General features: G+C 42.8%; 2 protein-coding genes across 14 annotated transcripts in view; both read right to left on the bottom strand.

The window, feature by feature from the left end:
* LOC115207603 (protein NDRG3) overlaps positions 1-8,879 on the bottom strand; it is a 56,549-nt gene extending 47,670 nt beyond the window's left edge. For both annotated transcript variants that reach the window (XM_029774855.1, XM_029774854.1), the window contains exon 1: positions 8,657-8,879. The gene's annotated coding sequence lies outside the window, so the exon portion shown is untranslated. The remainder of the gene's footprint in view (positions 1-8,656) is intronic.
* Positions 8,880-9,373: 494 nt separating this feature from the next.
* Positions 9,374-25,579, bottom strand: LOC115207602 (PHD finger protein 20). Of its 12 annotated transcripts, XM_029774841.1 has the most exons (18): positions 25,428-25,579; positions 24,302-24,446; positions 22,324-22,424; positions 21,911-22,091; positions 21,662-21,746; positions 21,491-21,567; positions 18,205-18,820; positions 17,923-17,973; positions 17,553-17,822; positions 17,254-17,454; positions 16,636-16,734; positions 15,285-15,440; positions 14,560-14,741; positions 14,203-14,302; positions 13,334-13,529; positions 12,782-13,253; positions 12,436-12,622; positions 9,374-11,758 (listed from the first exon to the last, which is right to left on the bottom strand). In XM_029774841.1, exons 2-18 carry the CDS (start codon positions 24,341-24,343, stop codon positions 11,616-11,618), a joined length of 3,159 nt encoding a protein of 1,052 aa, XP_029630701.1. In that variant the 5' UTR covers positions 24,344-24,446; positions 25,428-25,579; the 3' UTR covers positions 9,374-11,615. The 12 variants fall into 12 exon arrangements, with proteins under 12 accessions (XP_029630701.1, XP_029630709.1, XP_029630708.1 ...); XM_029774849.1 differs by lacking the exon at positions 24,302-24,446; XM_029774848.1 differs by lacking the exon at positions 24,302-24,446 and having other exon boundaries at positions 22,324-22,427.
* Positions 25,580-26,444: the final 865 nt, after the last annotated feature.

The following is a 26,444-nucleotide window of genomic DNA, read 5'->3' on the forward strand; positions in this document are numbered from 1 at the left end:
CATAAAAGTAACAAATAATTAAAGAGCAGCAGTAAAATAACAATAGCGAGGCTATATAAAGGGGGTACTGGTACAGAGTCAATGGTACGGGGGCACCGGTTAGTCGAGGTAATTGAGCAGCAGCGTAAAAGGGGGGGGGGGGGGGGCAATGCACATAGTCTGGGTAGCCATTTGACTAGATGTTCAGGAGTCTTATTGCTTGGGGGTAGAAGCTGTTTAGAAGCCTCTTGGACCTAGACTTGGCGTTCTGGTACCGCTTGCTGTGCGGTAGCAGAGACAACAGTCTATGACTAGAGCGGCTGGAGTTTTTGACAATTGTTAGGGCCTTTCTCTGACACCGCCTGGTAGAGGTCCTGGATGGCAGGAAGCTTGGCCCCAGTGATGTACTGGGCCATACGCACTACCCTCTGTAGTACCTTCCGGTCAGAGGCTGAGCAGTTGCCATACCAGGCAGTGATGCAACCAGTCAGGATGCTCTCGATGGTGCAGCTGTAGAACCTTTTGAGGATCTGAGGACCCATGGCAAATCTTTTCAGTTTCCTGAGGGGGAATAGGTTTTGTTGTGCCCTCTTCATGACTATCTTGGTGTGCTTGAAACATGTTCGTTTGTTGGTGATGTGAACGCCAAGGAACTTGAAGCTCTCAACCTGCTCCACTACAGCCCCGTCGATAATAATGGGGGTGTGCTCGGTCCTCCTTTTCCTGTAGACCACAATCATCTCCTTTGTCTTGAATTCAATTCAATGGGGTTTATTGACATGGGAAACATGTTTACATTGCCAACGCAAGTGAAATAGATAATAAACAAAAGTGAAATAAATAATAAAAATGAACAGTAAACGTTACACTCTAAAAAGTTTCAGAGGAATAGAGACATTTCAAATGTCATATTATGGCTATGTACAGTGTGATAACGATGTGCAAATAGTTAAAGTACACAAGGGAAAATAAATAAACATAAATATGGCTTGTATTTACAATGGTGTTTGTTCTTCACTGATTGCCCTTTTCTTGTGGCAACAGGTCCCAAATATTGCTGCTGTGATGGCACACTGTGGTATTTCACCCAGTAGATTACTGGAGTTTATCAAAATTGGATTTGTTTTAAATTCTTTGTGAGTCTGTGTCTCTAATTTGGTCATACTGTACATTTGGCAGGAGGTTAGGAAGTGCAGCTCAGTTTCCAGCTCATTTTGTGCAATGCTCACAGTGCATTCGGAAAGTATTCAGACCCCTTGACTTTTCCCACATTTTGTTACCTTACAGCCTTATTCTAAAATTGAATAATTAATTTGTATTCCTCATCAATCTACACACAGTACCCCATTATGACAAAGCGTAAAACAGATGTTTTGATATTTTTACAAACGTATTAAAAATAAAAACCAATGATTGCAAAGTTATGCATAAGTACTATTTTTAACAATTTCCACTGAAAATTATAATAAAACACATTTACTTGAAGAACGGTGCAGATGCAACGTTTGGTAACAGAATGACAGTTTGGGCTGTTTGTGTAGTCCAACACCCCCCCCCCAGAAACACACACACACACACACACACACACACACACACACACACACACACACACACACACACACACACACACACACACACACACACACACACACAGTCTCAAAGGAATTGTGTCCTGCTCCAAGAAGTACATTGATTCCCAGAAAGTATTATGACCCAAATCATTATTTGTCCAAAATTCTGAGAAAAACTGGATGCTAGATTTACTATAAATAAAGCCAAAATCCTGCAGTGTATTTTGCCCACAAAGTGGTGCCACTGTCCACCAGCACTACTGTTTCACTCAAACTAACAAATGGGATAACTCAATTTAAACATTAAATCCAACAGGGAAGCATATGTATAAACCATAAATAAGGCATCACCGTGACATGATGGTCCTATGAGAGCTGATTGTTTGAGTAAGTCTCCCATGTTTCCAGTGTGTAGCCTACATCATCAGTCTCTCAGACTCAGCAAGCTCTATTTTGGGGTTCATGTATAAGTCATGTGGTGTTCTGAGCACTACACTGCATGCACTTTTTGGGTGATGTGATTTGATTATTCGAAGCGCTTGTGTCTATTGCTCTCCCTCTCTTCGAGGACACAAAAAGCAATGATACATCAAGGGGGGTAGATTATACAGCATGAACATGGCACTGAACCACTGACTCAATACTAGCGGTGGAAAATGCAATTTGTGTATGTTCACACCACATGATGTTATATCCACAGAATGAAAGAACACTGGTTAACTTCCACCATTTCAAAATAGTCTGTTTTCTACCAGCTACAAAAATGGTGAGGTGTCTCTAACATTCCAAAGTAAGATTAATTAGAGAATGGACACTCTGCCCTCCTATTCTGACAATAGCAACTTGTATGCATTATCGCTACATCAAAACGACCCAACACGGCCCTCACAAAAGGCATAGGAGCAATTCAAAAAATCATACTACTGAGTGGAATGACAATAGATGGATGATTCCCAAAAAACCTAGTGCAAGTTATAACATGGGCCTGGTCGCTACCCACGCTACTCCTGATAAAAATAAGGCTGATGGTTCTCAGTGCTGCTAATAGAGTACCTGCCTGCCTCCGCTCCACTCAGCTCAGCTCGCTGGCTGCCCTGCCCGGGAGCTGGTCGGGACTGTCTGTAGGGGATTCCTAGCACTGCTTACTCGTGCAGATAGGAGTGGAGAGGTGGAGTGGATAGGCAGGGCAGAGGACGGGGTAGAGAGAGAGAGGTACTGTAGAGAGAGAAAGAGCAGCTGAGACAGGGGTTCACGCCAGAGTTGAGTCACAGTGACAGTGAGTCTTACTCCAGATAACAGGTTTACAGGGCTCTGATGTGTCTACACTACAGGACATAACACTGGCCCAGAGACGGATGACAGAACCCCAAGGCCATCGGTACATGTTAGTGTGACAACAGCAAGGTTCACACTCAGAGATAACCAAGACACTACCACACACCCATTCTCTCTGTTCGATGATTAACCAAGACACTACCACACACCCATTCTCTCTGTTAGATGATTTGATTGAAAACCTAGGTAGTATTCTTTATTTAACACAGGCTTATGAAAGTACCTCTATGTGGATGGCAGGTAGGTAGGTTGGTTCTAGGTCAGTCTGTAGAACTGTATGGATCTGTGGTGAGTGGCCTGTTGGTCTAACCAAGCAAGGCTTTCTCCTGATAGAGCCATCACACACAGCCATGGCTGGCTGTCACTGAGACACATCAGGACAACCTAATCTCCCAGAAAGAGACAGAGGTGGACCCTCTCAGAAAACCACTGGCACCATCTCTCCTCTCCTGGTCGCCAGGGAGGATGGCTGTGTCCTTGACAACTATAGGGGGCTGTCGACCCCTCTACGCAGCACTGCTGGTGAAGGCATGATGACCTTTCATGAACATTTACATAAAACCACTCATCAGACCAACCCAAAAAGCTTAGCAACCACAGTAGGGCTCAACAGTGTAAAACCTGCCCTTAGTATTATGGAGTCAGAGCCTGAAAGATGACCCTTCAGATAGGCTAGATGGATAGGGATAACATATAGATAAATAAAGACAAAGTACAGGGGAAAACAAGACAGTGAGATAAGAATGCAAGCTCTGAATCAGATTCCTGCATTCTGCAGCACAGATCTATCCTGTACACTACACACACAGATATATCCTGTACACTACACACACAGATATATCCTGTACACTACACACACAGATATATCCTGTACACTACAAACACAGATCTATCCTGTACACTACACACACAGATCTATCCTGTACACTACACACACAGATATATCCTGTACACTACACACACAGATATATCCTGTACACTACAAACACAGATCTATCCTGTACACTACACACACAGATCTATCCTGTACACTACACACACAGATATATCCTGTACACTACACACACAGATATATCCTGTACACTACACACACAGATATATCCTGTACACTACACACACACAGATATATCCTGTACACTACACACACACAGATATATCCTGTACACTACACACACAGATCTATCCTGTACACTACACACACAGATATATCCTGTACACTACACACACAGATATATCCTGTACACTACACATACAGGTATATCCTGTACACTACACACACAGATCTATCCTGTACACTACAAACACTGATCTATCCTGTACACTACACACACAGATATATCCTGTACACTACAAACACAGATCTATCCTGTACACTACACACACAGATCTATCCTGTACACTACACACACAGATATATCCTGTACACTACACACACAGATATATCCTGTACACTACACACACAGATATATCCTGTACACTACACACACACAGATATATCCTGTACACTACACACACACAGATATATCCTGTACACTACACACACAGATCTATCCTGTACACTACACACACAGATATATCCTGTACACTACACACACAGATATATCCTGTACACTACACACACAGATATATCCTGTACACTACACATACAGGTATATCCTGTACACTACACACACAGATCTATCCTGTACACTACAAACACAGATCTATCCTGTACACTACACACACAGATATATCCTGTACACTACAAACACAGATCTATCCTGTACACTACACACACAGATCTATCCTGTACACTACACACACAGATATATCCTGTACACTACACACACAGATATATCCTGTACACTACACACACACAGATATATCCTGTACACTACACACACACAGATATATCCTGTACACTACACACACACAGATATATCCTGTACACTACACACACAGATCTATCCTGTACACTACACACACAGATATATCCTGTACACTACACACACAGGTATATCCTGTACACTACACATACAGGTATATCCTGTACACTACACACACAGATCTATCCTGTACACTACAAACACAGATATATCCTGTACACTACAAACACAGATATATCCTGTACACTACAAACACAGATCTATCCTGTACACTACAAACACAGATATATCCTGTACACTACACACACAGATATATCCTGTACACTACACACACAGATATATCCTGTACACTACACACACAGATATATCCTGTACACTACAAACACAGATATATCCTGTACACTACAAACACAGATCTATCCTGTACACTACACACACAGATCTATCCTGTACACTACACACACAGATCTATCCTGTACACTACACACACAGATCTATCCTGTACACTACACACACAGATATATCCTGTACACTACAAACACAGATCTATCCTGTACACTACACACACAGATCTATCCTGTACACTACACACACAGATATATCCTGTACACTACAAACACAGATCTATCCTGTACACTACAAACACAGATCTATCCTGTACACTACAAACACAGATCTATCCTGTACACTACAAACACAGATCTATCCTGTACACTACAAACACAGATCTATCCTGTACACTACAAACACAGATCTATCCTGTACACTACAAACACAGATATATCCTGTACACTACACACACATATCTATCCTGTACACTACACACACAGATATATCCTGTACACTACACACACATATCTATCCTGTACACTACACACACAGATATATCCTGTACACTACAAACACAGATATATCCTGTACACTACACACACAGATATATCCTGTACACTACACACACATATCTATCCTGTACACTACACACACAGATATATCCTGTACACTACACACATAGATCTATCCTGTACACTACACACACATATCTCTTCTGTACACTACAAACACACCACAAACAGCAGGGTCACGACTCACCAGGGAGCAACACGATTAAACACAGGCCCAATCTCCCTGAGTGCTATTCACTCAGTAAATGAGTGTTTGATGTTTGTTTGTCATGTTCCTCTCGCTCTCCATTTAACTGCTCTCACAGAAACACAGCCCTTGGAGGGATTCAATTCACTGGGGCGTCATATTGTCAATTTGCTTCGCAGCAATTACAACTGGTAGGGTATTTCATTTTCTGGACCTGTTAAAACATCCAAGGATAAAATCCTTATACTCTTTAACTTATCTGAGGCATTCCATCGTTTGACTCCCTCCTCTGAAGGCTGAGTGTGTAGTGGTTATCACAGGAGGCTGCTGAGGGGAGGACAGCTCATAATAATGGCTGGAACGGAGCGAATGAAATGGCATCAAACACATGGAAACCATGGAAACCATGTGTTTGATGTATTTAATACCATTCCGCTCCATCTATTACCACGAGCCCGAGAGTTTTTAAGTTCAGTCACTGGCCACTCTCACAGCAACTTAAACCTTGTTGAGAATATCCAACTGTGTAGAGATACCCGGATGTCGACTGAGTAAGTCTCTGTGGTCATGTTACTAGACTACATTTCTGTCTCCAGAGCTGGTGTTTCTTCTTACTGCAGCAGAGGTGTGTGTATGTGTCCCAGGCAGCAGTGAAGGACAGCACAGGGCATCCAGAGGTCCAGCTTGGAAACACTCCATCTTCCTGGATCAACAAGCTGGCCACCTGTGCTCACTCTCTCCCTTTTCTCTCTCTCCCTCTCTCCCGCCCTCACCACCTGCTGCTGCTGCTGCTGATAAAGAACAGAGAGAGACAGCTCCCAAAGGTGTGATCCAAGAGATTGGCGTTACCGACAAATGTGAGGAAAGGATACCACAGGAGCTTCATATGACCATGATGAGACTGTACAGGGGCTTAGAGAGGTTTACTATGTCCAGCACAGACTATACACACCAATCACCTCGGTATTGTGTGTTAGGCAATAGTACAACATAGGCCTATCTAGTCTGTTAGTGTTATTACAATGTAACAAGACTGACCATATAAGTATAGCCCCAGGTTGTGAAAAGGAGATATATTGGCACTGCCACAGGACAGGAACCTGTGCATCAGCTCTTTCCTCTGATAGGTCCACTTAGCAGATAACCTGCTGTGCAAAGCAGGTACCGCTACGGACTGCTGGGACTTGCAAAGCTTGAATTACATCCACACTGTTCGACTACAGAAACTAGAGACACATCACTGCTTTGCGTGAGGGGAAATAGGTGAATCTGTGCATGTGTCAAACAAACACAACACATTTAGATAAGGGTATCGAGATACAGTAGCACATAACTATACTGACCAGAGAGTGAGACAACTAGAATCAGTGACGTTGTCTGCTACTCTAGGCCAGAGGCTCTGGGGGCTTCACTACTAGAAAACTCACTATTAGAAATGTCAACAGCCTGAGAGTAAGACATGGATGTGTTCCTGGAGGTGTGAAAACGTCAAGAGGTTGAAGACGCACGACTCCTCTCGTTGCCATGGTTTACAGGGCTTTGTTTTGCCCTCAGCCAGCACAGCTTAATTAAATCTCTCATCTCCCCTGTAGCCAGTATTCCCTGACATTCATCTTTCTAACTCCGTTAAAGTCTCACATCTCTCCATCACCAAACTCCTCACTTATGGGAATGGGGTAGTCAGGAATCTCCTGTGTGTGTGTATATCTGGGGTGTTTACCTTTACATGGTCTCAGGTGGAGTATAAGTAGGAGAAATGTCCAATACACTGGTCTCCTAAACAACTTCTCAGCATGGACAATGGCTAATCAACAACTTGTAAACACCCACCGGTTAGGCATGACTTTTTACAGTGATAATTAACAACGATGGACTGCAGCTCCCTCCCAATTGAATAGAAGGCTATTATGATAACACTGTCCAAAGTATACTTTTGGCCAATCTTTCAGTCACATACTAAAGCCTCGTAAGATCATAATAAACTCACAAAAAGCATGTAGTGGTATTTGAATGGGAGCACTGTTGTGAATGACAACTGGAAACTATGTCACTGTTTGTTGTGTAAACTCTGCCCTGGTGATTATATGGCATTGTTGAGATCATTCAATAAGGGAGGACTCCCTCCCAAAACCGGAATACAAACACCTGCGCTGAGGTCACACCTGAATCCAATGACCTACACCTGAGTGACCTTCACCAGGTGACTGCTGACAATGTCATGTAGTGCCAGAAGAATGATAAGTAATAAACACGCCACCAGTTGCCAACTACAGCATGGACTTGCCAAGTCATGTCTGTTTCATTCTGCACTAACATACATTCATTTATTGAGCACGAAGCAAGCAACCATATAATTCCGTAAACTATGCATGCTTTGTAACGTGGATATTATAATGAAAGGTTCCCGACACGAGGGTCGAACAGGCACCAAGGTGTAGATCGAGGATGGTGACACAGTAACAGAAATATTCAGCAACATACAGTAACCTTCCTTATCGTTCGATGTTGAATTTGAGACATTATAGATATGGGCCAATGATACTGTATTAAGTAATAAACCTGTGACTCATGAAAAATAAGTTACTCATTCAACAGGAAATTATAACCTAAAAATGGGAATCGCGGATTGATACAATTGTGATGTTTGATTTAGACTACTCATAGAAATGACCTAGGCCTACATTAGAACTGCCTGGAAATGGATATGGAATATCATATCAAGATTACACCGCGAGCTGGTGGATTATCGACACCAATGGCCACATCTGCATTTGGCACAGCAGCCTATTAGAAAATGCTGTCTCGATCGACACTTACCGTTTGGGTTGAAGACGTATCCGTTCGATCCGCGTCAAATCCTCCGGGATAGATTTAGGTTTAAATACCGGTGTTTAAACCGCACCTTCTCTTTGCCTAATTCCTTTCCTATTCCAACTAGTATTACTGTTTCGATGTCACTCTTTCAAGGCGGAACTACACATTGCGTCCTAGACATTAGGCAGGACAAGAGAAACGAACGAAGCAGCCAATACGAGGCAGTACAAATTAAATTCGAACGCCCCCAAGAGGTTAACTGAGAAGATGTCCAAATACTGTGTACAGCACACCATTTTTTTCTTATTTTCTTTTAGATGGGGGCCCATCATTCCCATCACTGTGTTCTTGACCCATTTCTCGGAGATTATGCGCTTAGAATTCACATGGAGTTTCTATTTTCAATCCTCAACTGATTGTATAAGCATACAAACAGGATGTGCTGCTGCAACATGTTACAAACTTTTTTTGATCTAAATCTCCAACTTATTTTCTTGTTGTATTTCCAGACCAGCTGTATAAATGTAGGGATCAGCAGGACTGTTTACTTCAAGTGCTCATGCCATGGAGACAACCAACATTATTTATTTTTATTTTTTTGTGGGGGGGGAGGGAGGGGTTGTGCTGAATTGTGTAGCAAAATGTGTGGCCAAGACAGCACAATTGATTTGTTCAAAACCATGTGCTTCTTACTCCTCAGACAGATCAACAGTATTCATATCAATGGGAGGGATAGTAGTTTATTTATGTACCAGCATCTGTTGCACTTCTTTCAACAGCTCTTGTTTGGTTCTTAACCTGGCTGACACTAGTAGGGTAATGTTATTTTTGGAGGACTGTTTAAAAATAACTAATCAATACAAATTCAACCCAAGAAAATAACATATTCAGATGCATTTACACAAAATATTGCAAATAAACAGTACAGGTGAAAGAATACAAGAAAAGGAAATATATAGGTCCATCACAAGTCTTTCACTGAGAACAGAGCACATAATGCTGAGGTCATAGCAGACATCAACAAATATTTGCAGCAAGCCAAAGGTCAAAGGCTACAGTGAAGCAAAGTTGAAGGTCGAGTTCCTACCCGACTAGATGGGCAGGTGTTGCATTGCATCGACCAATGGTTTTGTGATAAGTCATCGACTGTGCAGTCAGGCACCGGATTGCTCGATCATTTGATGTGGCTAACTAAAAATGTTAAATACCTATACATGCTTTCAAAGATCTGGCATACAGCTGCAATGTAGTCGGGCAGGAATTCAACCAAAGACATCTCGAGACAAGAGTGAATAGGATAGAGGATATCCACAAGAAAACAATGAGAATGGAAAGAAACCAAACATTTAAATTATATATACACACACTTTTAATCCAGAAACGTCACTTGTCAAAATGTGTGATACTGTCCCCCCAGTGTCTATAATACAGACACTAACTGTATAAGCTGTAGCAATATAATTCACTGGGTTAAATCAGAAAGACAGTACTTATCTACCTACAGTGCCATTATATAAGAATATATAGTTTGTATTTTCACTCCCTATGTAAAATCTTATGAAGTAGGCCTGTGACGATACCGGTATCGCAAAACATTTTCCATGGCAAAAATGAAAACAAAGCTGACTAAACTTGTTGATCCTTTAAAAACCCGCTTCATGTAAAATAATGTGCTATAGCTTGAAATATAAATAAATGTGACTCGATGACAACAGAATGATGTTTGTTTAACATTATGGCTGTTTTCCTAAAGAAGTTAAATCCACAGTGTTATGTTTCCTTGCCACGGCACTTACTGAGATACTGGTATCGTCCCAGGACTAATATTACGGCTATGCTCCGTAAAACAGTCCACATGTTCAACAAACATAAGCTTAACAATTATGCAATGGGAGATAATCAAATACTACGTACTTTACAGAAAGGAAAAAAAGTTTGCTGAACATGGCTCCAAGGAAAGAGTTCAGTCAGTTACTGAAAGTTGTCATTAATGAAGATTAAAAGTGTGCCTATCAGAAGTTCAGGTGAGGTCTTTGAATACACATTGCAGCGCAACAATTTGTTGAGTACTTGACAGCAAGCTTCAAACTGAACCTCAGACCAAGGCATTAATATGATGCAGGTTTGCACCAACAAACCCATACAACCATAAACTGTCCCTGCTGGTTCTCTTGTATAAACTCCATCCATTACCAACTGTATCTTTAACTATGACACAGTACACTTCCATTCTGTGGACTTTTCCCTGTACAGACTTCAGGCCTTAAAGAGGAAGACCAACTGACATCCTCAAGCATTCAACCCCATGCCGTGAGATGCTCCCACCAGTCTACAGCATAATGAAGATAAGTGCATTTGCATTAAATTATCTGGTAAATTCTCCTCAGTCCAACCCCCCAATGCCATAGATGGACCAGTGAGTGCTGCTCTCGACTGCAATGAGGGAGTTCAATTAAGTGCACCGGGCTATGGCCTGTGAGGGGTAAAAGCCGTGAGGGAGGAGCGCCCTTCTCAAATTGAACAGTGATCTGAGCCACTCGGTCATGTTGTCAACAAGGCAGCCTCCCACTGGGCACAGACGCCGAATCAACATCTATTCCACGTTGGTTCAACGTCATGAAACCCAGCAGTGCATCATTCTGAAACATACATTATTATTTTCTATAAAATGTTTTCATTGGGAAGGCAGATAAAGCCTTCTCAAAAGTAATCACTTTTGCATGTGAAAACAGAACCCTACTCATTACTCCACGTGCTTAGCCTACGTCACTTTCGTTTTGAGCAGACTTCGTGGACGGCCAAAACGGGGCACCTGGCTCACGTCCGGAGGCAGCCCAGTTCCAAAACGAATGCAATCAATGCTGACATGGTTCACACAGGGCTGGCCCGGGGCATTAATCAAGTCCCCTCATCGTCTCTCTGAGTGCTGTGAACATGGATGTCACACTGCTCACTTGCGCCCTCATGTGGAGCAGCACAGAGCGATCTGCTGCACCTTGGCCAGCTCTGTAAGCAGCAGCTTCATGCGGTGTTTGAGCTGAGGCAGCCGGGCCAGGGGCTCTGGGGGCTCCAGCTCTCCTGTGTAGTCCAGCCAGCTCTCCAACACTGAAGAGGAGAGATGGAACACTGTCAATCACTGATGTTAAGTTCACAATACATAGCTGAGAGGTCATTATTATGAGTATCTCTGACTACCTCAGCTAACCGGTGCCCCCGCACATCGACTCTGTACCGGCACCCCCCGTATATAATGTTATTTTTTACTACTTGTTACTTTTCTCTTATTCTTATCTGTATTTTTTTGAAACTGCACTGTCGGTTAAGGGCTCGTAAGTAAGCATTTCACTATAAGGTCTACACCTGTTGTATTCGGCGCATGTGACTAATACAATTTGATTTGATTATTAGGGCAGCAGGTAGCCTAGCAGTTAAGAGCATTGGGCCAGTAATCGAAAGGTAGCGGATTTGAATACCCGAGCTGACAAGGTGAAAGATCTGTCAATGTGCCTGCCCTTAAGCAAGGCACTAAACCCAAATTTGCTCCAGGGGTGCCTTACTATGGCTGACCCTGTAAAACAACATTTCACTGCACCCATGTGGCAATAAGAAATAGGTTAATTGATTGTAGCTACAATTGTGATGGACAAGAAAGCAAGCTACGGTCTTCATTTGACTTGTTTTGCACTAAATTCTTTGTTATTCACTGTACATATAAGATAATTGTGGGATTAAAATGCTTTCCTTGCTAATAAACAGAAAACAGAGGGGCTATGTTGTCTCACCATCCAGCTCCCTCTCGATGAAGTCCATCCTGTGTGTGACCTCGTCCTGGACAGCATCTATGTGATCCAGCAGGTTGATCTGCCACTGGTGTTGCTGGCTACTGCCGTCCACATCCCCTCCCCCACCGCAGCCAACACCCTCCTCTCGCTTCACCTCGGCCTGGCCCCACCGACCAACATCTGAACCCTGGACATATGGGAAAGAGGATTCAGTCATAAAGTTGACTTTTTAGAGTATCTACCACTCTATAGTGTATGCAGGATGTATGGATGGATAGATGGTACAATATAGACAGACGGGTAGAGATGTTGAAGGAGAATGTCTAAAGGCTGAAACAGAACTGACCTTGGTGTGAGTGTTTAGGTGTGTGGGGGCTTTGGGCCTGGCTGTCTCCAGCATGCCTCCATAGCGCTGCTCTCTTTCCAGCAGGTCCTCAGTGCTCCTCAGGCTGTCCTCCAGCTCAGAGCCCCTCCGTGTGGTCTCCACCACCAGCCTCTGCTCCACTGCAGGGTAGTACGCCCGCGGCTTCTGGTAGCAATGCTCACTCATTATGTACGAGTCCTGGAACGACTGGTAGGGCGAGGAGGAAGACGAGGAGGAGGAAGAGGAGGCTCGGCTAAGCTTCTCCATGGCGGCTGACATCAGAGCTTCTGCGCCCCCACGGGCGAGACTCTTGTGGTCCTTCTCGGAACCCTCGTCTGTTAGCGCAGGAGAGGGTGCTGCGTCAGTGCCCATCCCCGAGCCACCTCTCCTCCAGGGCCTCTCTGCTCTCTTCCAGGGCTGGCACCACAACTGCAGGTCCGGGTGGGTCTGGGTCCTACAGGGGCAATCAGACTCCATACATTTTATAAGGATAGATATTGATTCATATTAGTTTTTCCATTCAACACTACTTACTGTAGGACGCTCATTTTGAGCTGGAGGCCATTGAGCACCTCCACCACACGCTGTACGTCTCCTAGTAGCTGGTGTGTTGCTGCAATCTTCTTGGCATTCTGGTGGGAGTAGTTCTCATCCAGGAAGGACAGACCGTACATGTGACCGCTACTCAGCCAATCACGGTCATACCGGTACCGCAGGCTTTGCCTCTGACCTGGAACAGAGGTCACGTGATATCATAAGTGTGATGGGAAAATGTAAGGTGAAAAGTTCATATTAGAGTGATTAACAATGTTTAGCATATTTATATATTTTCCCCTTTCTGTAACACACATGATTTCTAGTGTTCTATTTGTGACACTCGTGTGTAGGATGATGGTCACTAGACTTGATACTGAACGTTACAAAATGTCCTCATCTGTTGATAGTGATTGAAGCCAAAGCTACTGAAGACACAAGGACAGAGGACACATTATTATTCTATTGATGACATAAAACAATGATTCTGTAGCAGCTGGCAAAGTTATTGCCTTTTGTTCGACTTCCTACAAGCCTCTCGAGCTGGTGTTTGGAAAATATTTGGTGCCACCTGATTAGAGTAAAAAGGTCCTGTATCCAGGAGGCAAGTTAGACATTGCTTCTGGGCTGGAGGCGTCTCCCTGTTGCAATTTGTAATAAGCCAGATTGATTTTTGATTGACCTTACCAAGGACTGCTCTCCTTTTTGTTCACCTGGAAATTCTTAATACAATAGACAGCCACAAAAGCCAGTTAAATGTACTGGCTTGTCTTGTGTGTTAACCTCTCCTTTCTCTTCCCCAAGTAACCCCATGGAGAAACCTGAGATGGAGTTTCTATTAAGCCAAGTTGTGTGTTGCTGGCTCTCACCTGGTGGGTCTCTGCAGACGTAGCAGGCGTATTTGTCCGGGACGTTCTCCTCCAGCAGGCCCATGCAGGTGCCATGCTGCCAGCACAGACACTCCTCACACTGGAGAGATGAGAGACAAGGCCAGGGAGCAACACTATCAAACTGAGTTCTCCTCCCTGCTGCTAACGGTTGGCCTGAGCTTGCTTTTAGAGAAGCCGAGTTGGGCTAGACCTTTAGTTTGGTGCGGTTTGACAAATGTGATTGATTTAAATGATTGAGAGACTAGTGGATTGCCACCAACTATTTATTTCAGACTCAATGATGTGTATTGGAGGCAGATCAGGGCTAGAGTCAGGTAAACCCCCAAAGCAGCTCACCTGTATCATGAAGTCGTTTTCCTCTTCCGCCTCACAGACGCAACGCACAACCTCCTGAGTGCTCGTCTCCAAGGCAACAGAGCCCAGACTTAGAGGTGGAGTAGCATTGTCCAGCTCCGCCCCCAGCTCGTCATCACTCCACTCACAACTGTCAGTGGACCAATCACTGATGCTATCCTCATCTAGAGGGGAAATCAAGGGATGGAAAGGGTTAACTAAAAAAGACAACCCTGGTCAGTGACCCTAGTGTCCTTTAGTAGCATTGTAACATCTAGATTTCCTCCATGAGCTGGTTTCAGTATTTTTGCCAATGTGAGTCCTCAGGAGATAATGTCATCTGGATGTAACTGATGTGTTTGATCAAGAGATTATTGCGACACAAGCAGAGGGGGCTCTCCATGGTAGAAATATAGTAGGAAACTATAGCTCATTTTATCTACAGCATTGTAACATACAGTATATCCCTTATGCATAGGACTGAGTGGAACATATAACAAACTGATGGGAATAAAACAAGCCATAGCAGCAAAGGCCCCAGATTCAATCAATAAACCATACAATCAGTCAACTGTGACAACAGGTCTGGTTTTTTATTAGCAAGATCGGTTTGATACGGAATGGAAAAGACACACGTAGACGATAAGAACAAATGACTTATGGACTGAAACCAGGCAAAGAATAATGGCAATGGGAAGAGAGTGACACACACACACAATAATACCCACCATCCACGTGCATCTGCTCTGACTGGTTGTATCCGGGCCTGAAGTGGTAGGACTCAGGCTTGTGATTGTGTGAGAGGGGGAATTTGAGTGGCAAATTCAATTTGGACTGAAGAGCGAATATTGAGATGTCAATATTCTCCTCACTACCTGTGTACTCTGTTAATAAAGGGGAGGGGGAAGCAGACGCAGAACAAAATGTCAACTTTGGAAATGCTGATGAGGACAAACAAGAGCTAATCTTTTTTGGGGGGGGGTCAAACAGACAATATATATGAAACCAAACTGTGTTTACCGCTGAAGATACTATTACGGGTGTAAGAATATGTCCTTACAACAAAGACAACATAAACAGTAAACTTGTGTCCACAAAACCCCTTTACTTGAGTGTTTGAGAGCTGAACTGGCCAAAACAGTCCAAATAGTCTAATTGTGTGTGAATGTACACAGTGAATAAACCATCCTCTTAATACTGTATGTGTGTTGTAACAAGTGTCATCCACAGGTCCAGAGTGAATTTAAACTAGGTCAATAGACCAATAGTGGTTCAAACTTGGTTACAAAAGTGGCATCACAGTAGCTTGTGCCTAGCAGTAGAGTTCAAACAGATGAGTCAGATGGTTAATAAACCAGAATAAAGGCCTGTGTTATATGAACCAAACATAAGCAAAAGATGTGCAAATCATCAAAGTCAGAGGAAAAGGGGTAAAAGCACAAGACGGCTGATGCAAACAAAATGATCAGCGGCTATTTGACTGATGAAGTGACGTAGGTCAGTAGTGAGGACACAGCAGCTGTGCTACTCCAACCCCTACCACACTCCTGGTTTCCTCTGAAGCAAAGCAGGGTTGTCCTGGTCGCTCCCTGGATGGGAGACCAGATGCTGCTGGAAGTGGTGTTGGAGGGCCAGTAGGAGGCACTCTTTCTCTAGTCTAAAAAACATATACCAATGCCCCAGGGCAGTGATTGGGGACATTCCCCTGTGTAGGGTGCCATCTTTCGATGGTCACTAAAGATCCCATGCCACTTATCGTAAGAGTAGGGGTGTTAACCCTGGTGTCCTGGTTAAATTCCCAATCTGGCAGTCATACCAACCCTAGCTTCCAATTGGCTCATTCATTCCCCTGTAACTATTCTCCAGGTCATTGCTGTAAATGAGAATGTGTTCAGTCAACTTACCTGGTAAAATAAGGATCTACATTTTTTTTAAAGAAATAAAACACCTACCAAGAGTGTGAATGAAATATATCAGGGGTCTTCCCATGGCCTGAATGAAGCGTTGCACATGCAGCGGAGCTAAAGCTATAGGACAGGAGCCCCATGCAGAACAGTAGGATGACTAGGGTCTCCTTACCACACTTGGCCTTCTTTTTCTTCTTCTTTTTCTTCAGATTAATGCGAAGGAACTCCCTCTGTTTCTTATCCTTCAGCCGATCTCGTTCTTTCACCACTGCTGGAGTGACACGGGGCAACCAAGAGTTAGGAGTGCTCTAGACACTGAAGGCGTGTTCAGCCATTACAAACACTGGAGCATGCACCATTTCACAATAATCCTTCTGTGTCATGTTAAGAGAAAGTGGATCTTCGATCAGAAATCAGCAAAGATAACTACACATTTGCTCATAGCCAATGGCCTACTTAAAAGGAAAAAAATCCACTCAAAAACTATCTTTGAGTATTTTCTTTAATTAGTCCACTGTTGATAAGAGTCCCAAAATTTTTAAGATAAGATTTTCAAGAAGCAAACTGTCACTTGCCACAATGATTTTGCATCATATAATGCCTTTCTCATCATGATGTGGCAAGTGACACTTTGCTTATTGAAAGTCAATATCCTGAGAACATTAAATTAAAAAAAGTAAAATTGGGACTATTAACAGTGGACAATTTTTTTTTATAATATAGTCAAGTGGATTTTTCAGTTAAGCCTTCTCGTTGTCTTTCTACATCTTACACAGACATATGTCCATACCACTGCTCTCAGTAGTCTCTGTCTCCACTGGTCTCTGTCCATTCCTGTCCAGCTGGTTCTCTTTGCTCTTCTCCCTCAGTAGAGCCCTCTGCTGCTGGCGCTGGGTGTTGACTGCAGGTGGAGCTGATGTGCGTCTGTTCATTGTCTTGGCCTCACTACGTGGAGATGGGGGAGTTCTAGTAGGACTGTGCACATTGGAGTCTGCCGGGCATAGAAACACAATATTAATATTATGGCTAAAACTGATTTCCTCTTTGGGTGAATCCATCATGTAGCTAAGTCCCTTTTTTGATACTTACGCATTGAGGCGGAGATGGTACGTCTCCTCTTAGGACTTTCCAGAGAGGTAGGGGAGGGGTGCTTCTCTGAGGCCCGTGTCTGGGCGGTCCTGGTGGGGCTTAGGTCGTCCTCTAGCTGCTGCTCCTCTCCATGGTAGTATTTCATGTGGTAGTGAAGCAGCTTGGCCTTGCGGAACGACTTGGTGCAGCCTACAGCGCTGCATTTAAATGGGTTGTGGTCCAAGTTGATGGACAGGACTGGGGGAGGTTGGTTTTTGATCACTCTGTACACTGAAAACACAATGGAGACATGTAAGAGGATGGACAAACAGCTAGGAGTGGAGAGATACTTATGTAAACGAATGTAACAGAGTGCTGGGCGAGAACTCACATGGCTCTCTGCTAAACCGGTTGGGGTTGTGGAAACCCTGCTTCCTTATCGCTGGAAATGAAGGACACAGAGACAATATAAACTGACAGTCACTGACTGAACATTCAACACAAATGAAAACTCTCAACTCAATTCTCATAAATATATTTTCAAACCTTTTATAGTATTTTGACAACTTGTGAGAAAAGAAACCTCTAAAATGGACAGAACCACTAAATAGAGGTACAGTACACAAAAGAAGCCTTTTGGATTGTGATTTTCTGAAGAGTTGTGTAGTCTTACGTTTCACTGGGAGGGCCAGTGGTGCAGGTTTGGAGCTATCCGGTTGGCTTTCTGCCTTCTGCTCCACTCTGTCAATGGTGGACATAGCTGAGGGTAATGGGACAGACACTGGCCCGGTCTGTGTTGACATCTGATTGGGTGACTCAGTGGATGGCTTAGTTTCATTAGGTGAGCTCAGGACTGTGTACTCAGTTTTCATTTCCACCTCTTCCTTCTTTATCCCTTCATTTAAATGAGTAGGCCTCTCCTCACTTTGTCCTCCGTCTTCTTCCATTTTTACTTCAGTCGGGCCCACAGTGGCTGCCACGTGATCCCCGAGGTTGTTCTGTCCGGCATGTTGCTCTGTGTCCTCCTCCTGCTTAACTATGGATGGTGTCTCTTTGGTGACATCCCCCTCACTATCCTTTCTCTTGGTCTTCTCCTCCACCTCCCTCTCATGCCATTCATCTTCATCATTATTGTCACCATCCTCTGTGTCACTGTCCCCCTCCTGGTCAGAGGTACTGCGTCTAGTTCTTTTATTCTTGGGGCCGTATTCCTGAGGCCTCCGGTCTCTGCCATTCTGGGGCTTCTTGACGCCGTTCCTCTCAGTGGACCGAGCCTTTCCTCCTCCTCTCTATTTCCACAAAGAGGGGGGATGAAAACATTTTGGAAAATTAGGTAAAGTATGACTCACAGAAACATGACCTTCTGCATGGCAAGCCAACACAATTTCAACATATATACAGCACCAGTCAAAAGTTGAGACACCTACTCATTCAAGGGTTTTTATTTATCTTTCCTATTTTCTACATTGCAGAATAATAGTGAAGACATCAAAACTATGAAATAACACATATGGAATCATGCAGGAACTAAAAACAAAGTGTTAAACAAAATCAAAATATATTTTATATTTGAGATTTTTCAAAGTAGTCACCCTTTCCCTAGATGACAGCTTCGCAAACTCTTGGCATTCTCTCAACCACTTTCATGAGGTAGTCACCTAGAATGCATTTCAATTAACCTATCTTGGGTAGGGGGCAGTAGTTTGACATCCAGATGAAGAAGGTGCCCAGAGTAAACTGCCTGCTACTCAGTCCCAGAAGATATGCATATTATTAGTAGATTTGGATAGAAAACACACCGAAGTTTCTAAAAAAACAGTTTGAATGATGTCTGTGAGTATAACAGAACTCATATGGCAGGCAAAAACCTGAGAAAAAAATCCAACCAGGAAGTGTGGAAATCTGAGGTTTGTAGTTTTTCAAGTGATTCCCTATCCAATATACAGTGTCTGTTGGGTCATTTTGCACTTCCTAAGGCGTCCACTAGATGTCAACAGTCTTTAGAACGTTGTTTTATGCTTCTACTGTGAATGGGAAGAGAATACGAGGTCTTGGAATCAGATGACTGAGAAAATAACATGAGCTCAGTGGCACGCACTCCCGTGAGTTAACTGTGTTCCTTTTCTTTTTTGAAGACAAAAGAATCGTCCGGTTGGAATATTATGCAAGATTTATGATAAAAACATCCTAAAGATTGATTCTATACATCGTTTGACATGTTTCTACGAACTAATATAACTGACTTTGTCTGAATTTACTGCGAAAGCACAGGGGATTTGGATTGCTCGACTGAACACGCAAACAAAATGGAGGTATTTGGACATAAAGGATGGACTTTATCGAAACAAATGAACATTTATTGTGGAACTGGGATTCCTGGGAGTGCATTCCGATGAAGATCAAAGGTAAGTGAATATTTATAATGCCATATCTGAGTTTTGTTGACTCCACAAAATGGCGGGTTTGGTTTTGTGACTGAGCGCCGTACTCAGATTATTGCAGTGTGCTTTCGCTATAAAGCTTTTTAAAAATCTGACACAGCGGTAGTATTAAGGAGAAGTGTATCTATCATTCTTTGAATAACAGTTGTATATTTTATCAACGTTTATGATGAGTATTTCTGTAAATTGATGTGCTCATCCACTGGAAGTTTTGGGAGGCAAAACATTTCTGAACATTACACGCCAATGTAAAATGGGGTTTTTGGATATAAATATGAACTTTATCGAGCAAAACATACATGTATTGTGTAACATGAAGTCCTATGAGTGCCATCTGATGAAGATCAAAGGTTAGTGATTAATTTTTGCTGTATTTCTGGTTTTTATGACGCCTCTCCTTGCTTGGAAAATGGCTGTGTGGTTTTTCTTGTCTAGGTGCTGTCCTAACATAATCTAATGCTATGCTTACGCCGTAAAGCCTTTTTGAAATCGGACAGTGTTGTTGGATTAATAAGAAGATTATCTTTAAAATGGTGTATAATACTTGTATGTGTGAGAAATTTGAATTATGAGATTTTTTGTTTTGAATTTGGCGCTCTGCTATTTCACTGGCTGTTGGCGAGAAGCTAACAGGTGTGCCTTGTTAAAAGTTAATTTGTGGAAATTCTTTCCTTCTTAATAATGCGTTTGAGCCAATCAGTTGTGTTGTGAAAAGGTCTGGTTGGTATTCAGAAGATGGCATTTTACCACATAAGGCTAAGTCCACATTATGACAAGAACAGCTCACAGTTCTTCATTACTTGAAGACATAAAGGTCAGTCAATGTGGAAAATGTCAAGAACTTTGAACGTTTCTTCAAGTGCAGTTGCAAAAACCATTAAGCACTATGATGAAACTAGCACTTATGAGGACCACCACAGGAAAGAAAGACCCAGAGTTACCTCTGCTGCAGAAGATAAGTTCATTAGAGTTACCAGACTCAGAAATCAGCAATTAACTGTGCTTAGGGGGACTATCATTTGTTTTTCAACAGGACAATGACCCAAAACTCATCCAGGCTGTGAAAGGGCTATTTGACTAGCAAGGAGAGTGATGGAGTGCTGCATCAGATGACCTGGCCTCCACAATCACATGACCTCAACCCAATTGAGATGGTTTGGAACACATAGTGAAGGACAAGCAGCCAACAAGTGCTCAGCATATGTGGGAACTCCTTCAAGACTGTTAGAAAAGCAGTCCAGGTGACTACCGGTTGAGAGAACACAAAGCTGTCATTAAGGCAAAAGGGTGGCTACTTTGAAGAATCTAAAATATATTTTAATTTGTTTAACACTTTGGTTACTACATGATTACATGTGTTATTTCATAATTTATTCTACAATATAGAAAATAGTAAAAATAAAGAAAAACCCTTGAATGAGTAGGTGTTCCAAACTTTTGACTGGTACTGTATGCCTTTTGAACAGGTAAAAACTACTATTGACAGTCCCTGTTGAGAGAAGGAAACAAAGAGCTCACCTCTCTTACAAAAGGTTTCACGTGGATCCCCTTTACCGTCTGGACGACGCCATCATAAAACTTCACGGTGTAAGATGCTGAGGGCAAATGGAGGTCGGATGGATCAGGTTAATGCTGAACAGAATCCATAAATCTCTTCAATATGCATACGAGTACTTCCAAACCACTCACCATCTTTATTCACTGCCAAGACCTTGGCAGGGTAGAAGCGGCAATCAGACCAACTGGCGAGGACCTTATCATTCACATGAAATCCCTGGACAGAGATGAAATGAAGTGTCACTGTCAAACATGGATCCGGTATCAGCCTGAGCAAATGAAATCAAATAGAAGTAGGCGGAGCAAACAGAAGGCCAGGTACAGCTAAGTAGAGCAATCTGTAGGGATACATTAGGGAGAATAAGTAAGTAAATAGAGTACATCTCTTACAGGGATAGGACAGTCGTCCAGCAGTCCCTGTCGTCTCAGCTGGATCCTCTCTACAGGTCTCAGGTAGGGGCTGGTCCAGTCAAACCACTCATCATAGCGGTGGCTCCACTGGCGGTAGTGGATCAGGACCTTCTCATCATCATAGTCAATCTTCTCTATGTTGGCCGGATACCTAGGAGCAGGGCATATACGAGAGGGGTGATTGAGATGGGAGCAAAAGAACTCAACTGGAAGACAAGAGATCATTGGTGTATAGGTAATAAGAAAGGCTAGGATAACAGAGAATATCAGAAAGTGAGAGAGAGACTGAAAAGGAGCTGAGGAAAGCAACAAAGAGATTGCTGGTAGAGAAAGAAAGACAATTTACTGATAACGAAAGAGTGAGGAACTGAAGCATGACTCACCAGTTTTTGAGGGCGTCTCTGGCCTCCAGTGTTGCTCCCACCTCAAAGGTTATTCCTCTTCTGTTAGGGGGTGTCTTGCTCATTGTGTCCACATCCACCTCCTGCTGACAGGCACAAAGTTCTACCTGGTTAAACACCAGAAACGCATAATTCTAGTACCTAAATTGCCAATGGTGCGGTTCCTACACAAGGTCATACAAAAATTAACCAGAGATGCTAGAGACTGGCTTAGAGCGAACTGGCTTCGATAGGACCGACACCATAATCAGTGGAGAATTTTGTCAGTTTTCTTAATTTCTTTTGATCAGAGTCTACTTGTTACATAACGAATCACATTAGTGGAACGTGAAAGCAAACAACGGTTCTAAGGGCCTTAGTCATTTTGAGGGGACTGCCATTAAGAGAGGAGAGAAAATGGGATGAGGCTTGACTATACGGCTGAGAGAGAAGGGAATTATTATATAAATACACAAACAATAATATGCCATTTATCAGATGCTTTTCTCCAAAGCGACTTACAATCATGCGTTGTATATATGAGTGGCCAACAGCGGTAGTCGAACCCAGGACCCTTGGCATTATAAGCACCACGCTCTAACGACTGAGCCACTCAGGACTACACAAGGGGATTCCACCAGGCATGGGGGTTGTGGGCGCGGCTTAAATCAGTCCAGAGTTGTCAGCAGAGAGGAAAAATGTGCTGTTTTCCAATTTCCTGCAATTCTATACTTTTTGCCATGGCTATTTGTGTTCTTATGATCGAACATTATAACAAAACCAATGGGGACCCCAATCGGGGCCTATCAGTAATCCTGAGTTGCCTATCAGTAATCCAGCCATGTCAAAAACACTTGACTGTCTAGATTATATTTTGGTGACTTCTAGTTCTCAAAGATGATATATTCAAATAAATAAACATATATAAATAAAATTTGGTGCGCCACTGCTAAATGAATACAGCGGGAACCATGTCGGCAGCGGAATTTAGCCTCAAGTCTAAAAGGTGTTAAAAAACACAGTTCTAAGAGATATATATATATATATATCTTTGGATGAAACAAACTAAGATAAGTGAACATTGTAGTCTACCGAACTCAGTGAGAAAGAAAAACTTCCATAAAGTAGTCATTATTATAAGCACTACATACTCTTTATTAGCAAGGTCATCCTACATAAAGGGTGATGTAAAATTCCCTTTCATCTTGTGCTCTTCCAAAGACGGCATAACCATTGACACCCTTCATATAGCTTGATATTCGGGTTGCATGATTTCTGAAGCATATTCCTTAAAGGGTTTTATGAACCCTTTATGATATCAAATGTATATGATCCATAATTTATCATACTCCAATGTTTATCCCCAAAAAAACCCTTAGCAAAGAAACCCTTATATGCCTCCTGCCTACTTCAGATCTCAACCTATGGCCACCTGCTTGCTTCACAAAGGATGCTACCTAAATTGAGGAGGTGAATAGAAACCGGTCCTCCAGGGCAAACCAGCACGCAAACCTTCCTCTTTGAAGCTTTTGCATGCAACCCTTACGAAAGAATCAATCGATTTGTACATGAATACTGTCTAATCCACGTATTGAGATTCTTTCTGCAGCCAGTAGCCTAATAAACGAGGTCAAGAGCCAGAAAGCTTTCGAAGACGTGGGCAGCACCGTATGAAATTCCGACAGTCTATTCTGTATCCCTATTTTTCTGTCCAATCGGGGTGATCAAAGTATAACGATTCATTATAATTTTGGTAACTTACTAAAATGTTCATTTTGATTATGAAATTTGCTCAAATAAAATATATGCATTGCTACTCAAAACGGTCCATTGTTTAGCGTTACATTGTTGTCTCGGGCCCTGGATACCTTGTATTCTCTCTATCCCAGTCAAACACAATCACCTTCAAAACACCGACAAACACACCATCCTTAACATATCTATGCAATACATTAGCCTACTTTGGGGAGGCCAAACTCACCGCAAAACTCACCTTTGGGGAGAGACTTTGAGCATATTCCATATCAATGCAACCTAGCTAGTAGCCGGATATCTTCACGCTACTTGGCAAACCACGTGTTCTGGTCAGGCGAACATTCCACGTATTGAGACAATAGCAATGGTCTCTGAAATTAGATTAAGCTAGTTATGCAGATAGGCCAGTTGAATAACACGAACCTACCGTAGAGTTATGTAGGTTCAATAAACACACCTATTCCGACAAAGCACTTGTGAATGAATAGGGCATTATTATTTGTTGGACTGACGGTGTCGCTCAAGACGCACGGAAGCGACCACAATCAAATGAAGCAAATGGCGCGCAATACACATCTGTTGTTTAATATACCACGCCTGATAAATGGTGAAAATAACCTTCAATTTGGACCCTCAACTAAAGGCCTACTAATAGTCCATGGCTTTAAATGTACTATGTAGCCTGAGAATAGAAGCCTAGCATAAAAAAATATCGAAATATAGCCTAATCCTGCCCTGCTATGCCATGTTTTTTATCCCCAAAATGTTGGGAAAGCCGTCTGCTCGTTCTGCGTTTAAGCAATCACCTAACATCCACTCAAAAGTGAGGCTCAAATAAAATGCGTAGGATTTTACAATTCACGACTGCAAAACTCGCTTTGTTGACTAGTTTCCGAAAGCTTATTGTCCGATATTTTGTAAGGAGTGGGAGTGTTCATTATATTACACTGTAGTTCGTCAGTAAATTCAACAAAGCTAATTGGTTAAAGGGTCTGATAGGGGCGGGCTTTAGAAATCTTACAGGCTATTCAGATTGTCATTCTTAAGGGGATCGCGGGGCCTCTGTAGGCCACACTTTTCTTACGGTACGAAATACTGCAAGGAAATATAGCATTTTGAACTTCCCTGAAGCTGCCGAACCCTCCAGAAAAAACAATTACAAGTCAACCTTACTCCAACCTGTATAAGATGTCCATAAGGCAAAATACATTTACATTACAAGTCTTTTAAAGTTATTTGTTTAGAACTCAGGAAGCGCAAGCAGCATTCACAATCTTTTGTGTTATTGATGCATAAATCCTTTGGCTATTATGTCGCAAATACTAAGACTAAAATGTTGCATCACATGTTACCTTGACTTCTGAGCACTTTCCGATGGTGATGTGCACAATGAGCGATAAAATATTTTTCGTGTGGTACCTCCACGTCTGATTCCTGTGCACGCAGTTAAATTTTCTTCCCGATGCACTCGAGTCTCACTACCGGCGAATGGCACGCAACTACGCATGTGCCATTATTAAAAGGACCTTCTGTTCTCGCATCACAGGGGTGAATGGTAGAGGCTACTTGTGCCAGAGCCATATATACATAAATAATAGGCCAATTTCTATCATTTTGAATGTTCTAATTCTAGACATTCAGTTAAAAAGCATTGATTCAATATTCCCCATGGAATGTTAATAGGGAGTTAACATGGCTGCCATATTGAAGTGTCATGTAAATGCATCATAATGCCGAAACCGCATTCGCCCAACGCTACATATACACGACATGGCCAAAAGTATGTTGGATACCCATTCAAATGAGTGGATTTAGCTATTTCAGCCACACTCGTTGCTGACAGGTGTATAAAATCGAGCACACAGCCATGCAATCTCCATAGACAAACATTGGCAGTAGAATGGCCTGTACTGAAGCGTACAGTGACTTTCAACATGGCACCGCCATAGGATGCCACCGTTCCAACAAGTCATTTGGCAAATGTCTGCCCAGTCAACTGTAAATGCTGTTATTGTGGAGTGGAAAAATCTGTGAGCAACAACAGCTCAGCCGCGAAGTGGTAGGCCACACAAGCTCACAGAACGGGACCGTTGAGTGCTGAAGCACATAGCGCTTAAAAGAATTGTCTGTCCTTGATTGCAACAGTCATTACCAAGTTCGAAACTGCCTCTGGAAGTGATGTAAGTACAATAACTGTTCATCGGGAGCTTCGTGAAATGGATTTCCATGACCGAGCAGCCCCACACAAGTCTAAGATCACCATGTATAATGCCGAGCGTCGGCTGGAGCGTCGGCTGAAGCTCGCCGCCATTGGACTCTGGAGCAGCAGAAACGCACCATCTGGCAGTCCGACGGACTAATCTGAGTTT

This window comes from Salmo trutta, chromosome 14, assembly GCF_901001165.1.
Source record: "Salmo trutta chromosome 14, fSalTru1.1, whole genome shotgun sequence".
NCBI classification, from domain to species: Eukaryota; Metazoa; Chordata; class Actinopteri; order Salmoniformes; family Salmonidae; genus Salmo; species Salmo trutta.

Bases quoted from the DNA above. Each gene is read 5' to 3' on its own strand.
- LOC115207602 (XM_029774841.1), bottom strand. From the start codon at position 24,343: ATGGAATATGCTCAAAGTCTCTCCCCAAAGGTGAGTTTTGCG. The intron at 18,821-21,490 runs GTGAGCTCTTTG...TTGTGGAAATAG, and splicing joins TGAAACCTTTTGTAAGAGAG to AGAGGAGGAGGAAAGGCTCG. The intron at 13,254-13,333 runs GTAAGTAGTGTT...TTGCCCCTGTAG, and splicing joins CTCAAAATGAGCGTCCTACA to GACCCAGACCCACCCGGACC.